At 35.9% G+C, this 3,516-nt stretch overlaps 1 protein-coding gene across 1 annotated transcript in view; it reads right to left on the bottom strand.

Annotated features, from left to right (window-relative positions):
• mrps15 (mitochondrial ribosomal protein S15) overlaps positions 1 to 2,996 on the bottom strand; it is a gene marked incomplete at its 5' end in the record, with an annotated part of 5,233 nt that extends 2,237 nt beyond the window's left edge. Inside the window, 5 exon segments of the mRNA XM_014018583.1 lie at positions 931 to 989; positions 1,077 to 1,161; positions 2,602 to 2,650; positions 2,778 to 2,853; positions 2,934 to 2,996. Coding sequence (XP_013874037.1) covers positions 931 to 989; positions 1,077 to 1,161; positions 2,602 to 2,650; positions 2,778 to 2,853; positions 2,934 to 2,996 — 332 coding nt within the window.
• Positions 2,997 to 3,516: the final 520 nt, after the last annotated feature.

The following is a 3,516-nucleotide window of genomic DNA, read 5'->3' as shown; positions in this document are numbered from 1 at the left end:
TTAAGTTCCTCTGTGTTTACAGTAATTATGGTAATAAACTCGTGCGCAAAGTTAATATTTTCAGACTCAGAATGGATGGATGAGCCGGTTGCGCACCTCAGCAGCGTGCACACAATCGCTCATTCTTTGCATGATAAACATATTTTATTCCTATTTTTACTTAGAATTTTTTTTCTCACTCACATTATATTAATTCATTATTTTTATGACATTAGAAATCATTTCTGATCGCGCAGGGATCACTCAAACGTGTCCTTCACACATGCAGGAAGTAATTTGCATCTGTTTAACATATGTTAATGAAGGCGTGTCAGGGGAGGTGTCTCTTACCTGCGCTCAGTTCCACGTTAATTGTGATGTACAAAAGCAATGTGTGTGGATTCAGGCATTCGCACGGTTTGATACATCTGGGTTTTTTAGTGCGTACGCCGTTTTCTGCATTTGACCGTATGTCAGGTTTCAGTAAGAAATACATGCAAGTCTTTGTACATGAGGTCCCTGGAGTCTTCACTATAAAGCCAAGCTGTTGTAATGAATGCAGTGTGCAGTTTAGCTTTGTCTTGCTGAAATATGCAAGATCTTCCCTGAAAAAATGTAATCTGGTAGGGAGCATGTTTTAAAACCCATATATACTAATTAATTAGTATAATGGTGCCCTTCCAGATGTGTAAGCTGCCCACGCCATAGGCACGAATGCACCCCCATACCTTTAGAGAAGCAGGCTTTATTAACTGTATGTTCATAACAGGCTAGTAGGTCCTTCTCCTCTTTTGTACTGTCAATATCTCATTTTAATCATTTGATATGTTTATTATAGTCCATTGTGAATGAAATGTGAATTTATGAGATTTTGCAAACCACTGCATTGTTTTTATTTACATTTTACACAATGTCCCAACATTTTTGGATTGGTGTTTTATTTTTACTCACCTTGCGGTGCTTTTGCAGATGCTCCTGAAAGTTTCTAATTCTTGCAGTCAGAACAGCCACTAGAAAAAAAAGATCAGAAAAAAACGTAGTCCTCACATTTTTACTTAATAAAATATCCTGTGCAAGTTCATGAAGTAGCATCTCACCTCGAACTTCCACTGAGTTCCGATCATTTTCATCACGTTGAACCTTTGCGATCAGTTGTTCCTTCTTCAGTTCTAGCTTTTCCTTCTGAAAAAATTAATATTACAACTATTATCAGTCAAGATATTTCATTGTATACATGGGCTGGAATAAAGTTAAATACTATGACAATATTTGAGAACTGAGATTCTTAAGAACAGTGTTGTGTAAAGTACATCAAAGTGATATTTAAGTGAAAGTACAAGTATCTTACCATAAAATTTCTTTGGTAGAAGTTAATGTCTCCTCTAACAATAGTACTTGAGTAAAACTCTTAACGTATCTGACATTTATTGTACTTAGGTATCAAAAGTAATTTTCTGATATAAAATGTACTTAAGTATTAAAAGAGAGCAGTTATAATGTCTGACATGACATTTATTAGGAGATGATGACACCACACAAAAACATTTTTCTAAAAGCCATAATATAATGCTATAATAAGGCTATGTTATATATTTGATCAATTTGTTCGAATTGCATTATGTGCACACTGAAAAGAAGCTTCCTGTTGATTTTTTCAATTCCATCTTTAATGTAGATGTCTTTTTTTTAAATGCAGATGTCTTTAAAATGTTCATAAGTCGGCATCAGTTGCCTAGTGTGACAGGGCCTTTAGGAACTGGGCCACACAATGGGACATTTGGTTAGCACTGCTGTCTTGCAGCAAGAAGGTCAAATGTGCGACGTCTGGCTGGAGTCTCTGTGTGGAATTTTTATATTCACTCTGTACATRTGTGGGTTTCCTCCCACAGTCCAAAAGCTTACATGTTAGGTTAAATGGTTACTCTAAATAGACCCCAGATTTGAGTGTGTGTGAATTGTTGTCAGTCTTGTTTGTCTCTGTGATCCTGTGATGGAAAGGTGATCTTTCCAGTGTTTACTCACTCTGCTGCCCAAAGATCACAGTCTATAGGGGCCAGCTCAATGCAAACCTTTAACGGGAACAAGCAGGTAAAATAGGGATGCACAATATATTAGCRYTGACATTGGTATCGACCGATRTTGGTCATTTTTTTTAGAATATCGCTATCGGCCCGATATGTAAAATGGGGCCGATGTTATTGTCCAATACCGATTTTCCATTTTTTAGCTTTGTGTTTCTGTTTTGGTAGGTGAAATGTTTGCTGAGTGCCATCTGTTTGATCGTGATAGTGATATTAACGCTGCACAGCCAGGAATTAACTGAAGTAGAGAGCCATGTCAGAGGTCTGGTCGTTTATTTACGGTATCGAAGAAAGACCCAAGTGTGTTTGTGCGCATACGTATATAAATAATTTGTGTGTTTGTGTAATATCGGTAAATATCAGTTATCTGCCATAACACCAATAATTTTGGATATAGATATCGGCTGAAATTTCATATCGTTGCATCCCTAAATAGATAAATGTTTTCTTCAGAACTGCCCTCGGTGTGTGTTGTGGAAGTCTATGTCAATCAAGTCAATTAATGAATGAAGAAAAAGAAGTAAAGTAAGTCACTCCTTACATGACTTGCCAGTTCCAGTGAAAGAATACGTTTGACAAGATCATCAGCCCTGTAAGAGAAAAAGAAAACTGTCTGAAATCATAAGACTTTCACTCTGAAAAAATATGCTGTTACTGTTTTGTAAAAAATATATATATTTAGAGCTGTTTAAAGGTAAGTTATAATTGAATGTTTACGTTTGGGCACAAGGGACCGATGCATATTCTAACTTCAGCATTGATGGTTGAAGATCACTGAGCTGGCTCTGCGGGGCTGAAAGAAACTACATGCTCAAAATCATGTTTTAAGCAAAAAAAAATGTACAAACACTGTTTAGTGAAACACTGAAGTACCTGCAGGTTTGATCTTTACACCTCTAGCATAATGTCTTACTGGTGTCGAGACAGCAACGCTTCCTGCGATTAAGAGAGAGAGAGAAAAAAAGTTGCTAATTTTTCACACATTTTTAGTAGATTAAATGGTGAGAAAAACGTATCTGCGAAAAAAAAGAGAAAAGAAAAGCAACGTTGGTTTTCTCAGCCTGCTCAGTTAGTAACTTAGGGGTGGGTGAATAAAAAACTAATTGAGAATGACAAAAAGTTAAGAGTTAAAAATTAATAATTTGTAAAATTATTGAATGAATAATTTTAATTGCCCAAACAAGATGATTTTTGCAACGTGTGCCCTGCATCTCAGATAAAACTGCTCTATCTGATGATGTGAGGCCTGTGGTTTTCAGTTTGAATCAAACAAGTGAGATAACTTCCTCAAAATACTATTTTGTCATCTTTTCATAAAAAATGCAGCCCACGTTTCTTGCTGATAATAGAATATTTTTAATATAGCTATAACAGGTTGGCAAAGAATATTTTTCTTAAGCCAATGCAGATAACAAAAAGAAAAAAATTGTATAGGTCTTCTGGACGGGTTCTTCTC

Source organism: Austrofundulus limnaeus, unplaced genomic scaffold (genome assembly GCF_001266775.1).
Source record: "Austrofundulus limnaeus strain Quisiro unplaced genomic scaffold, Austrofundulus_limnaeus-1.0 Scaffold196, whole genome shotgun sequence".
NCBI lineage: Eukaryota > Metazoa > Chordata > Actinopteri > Cyprinodontiformes > Rivulidae > Austrofundulus > Austrofundulus limnaeus.
The sequence above is the reverse complement of the archived record's forward strand: the minus strand, read 5'-3'. Positions and strand labels throughout refer to the sequence as shown.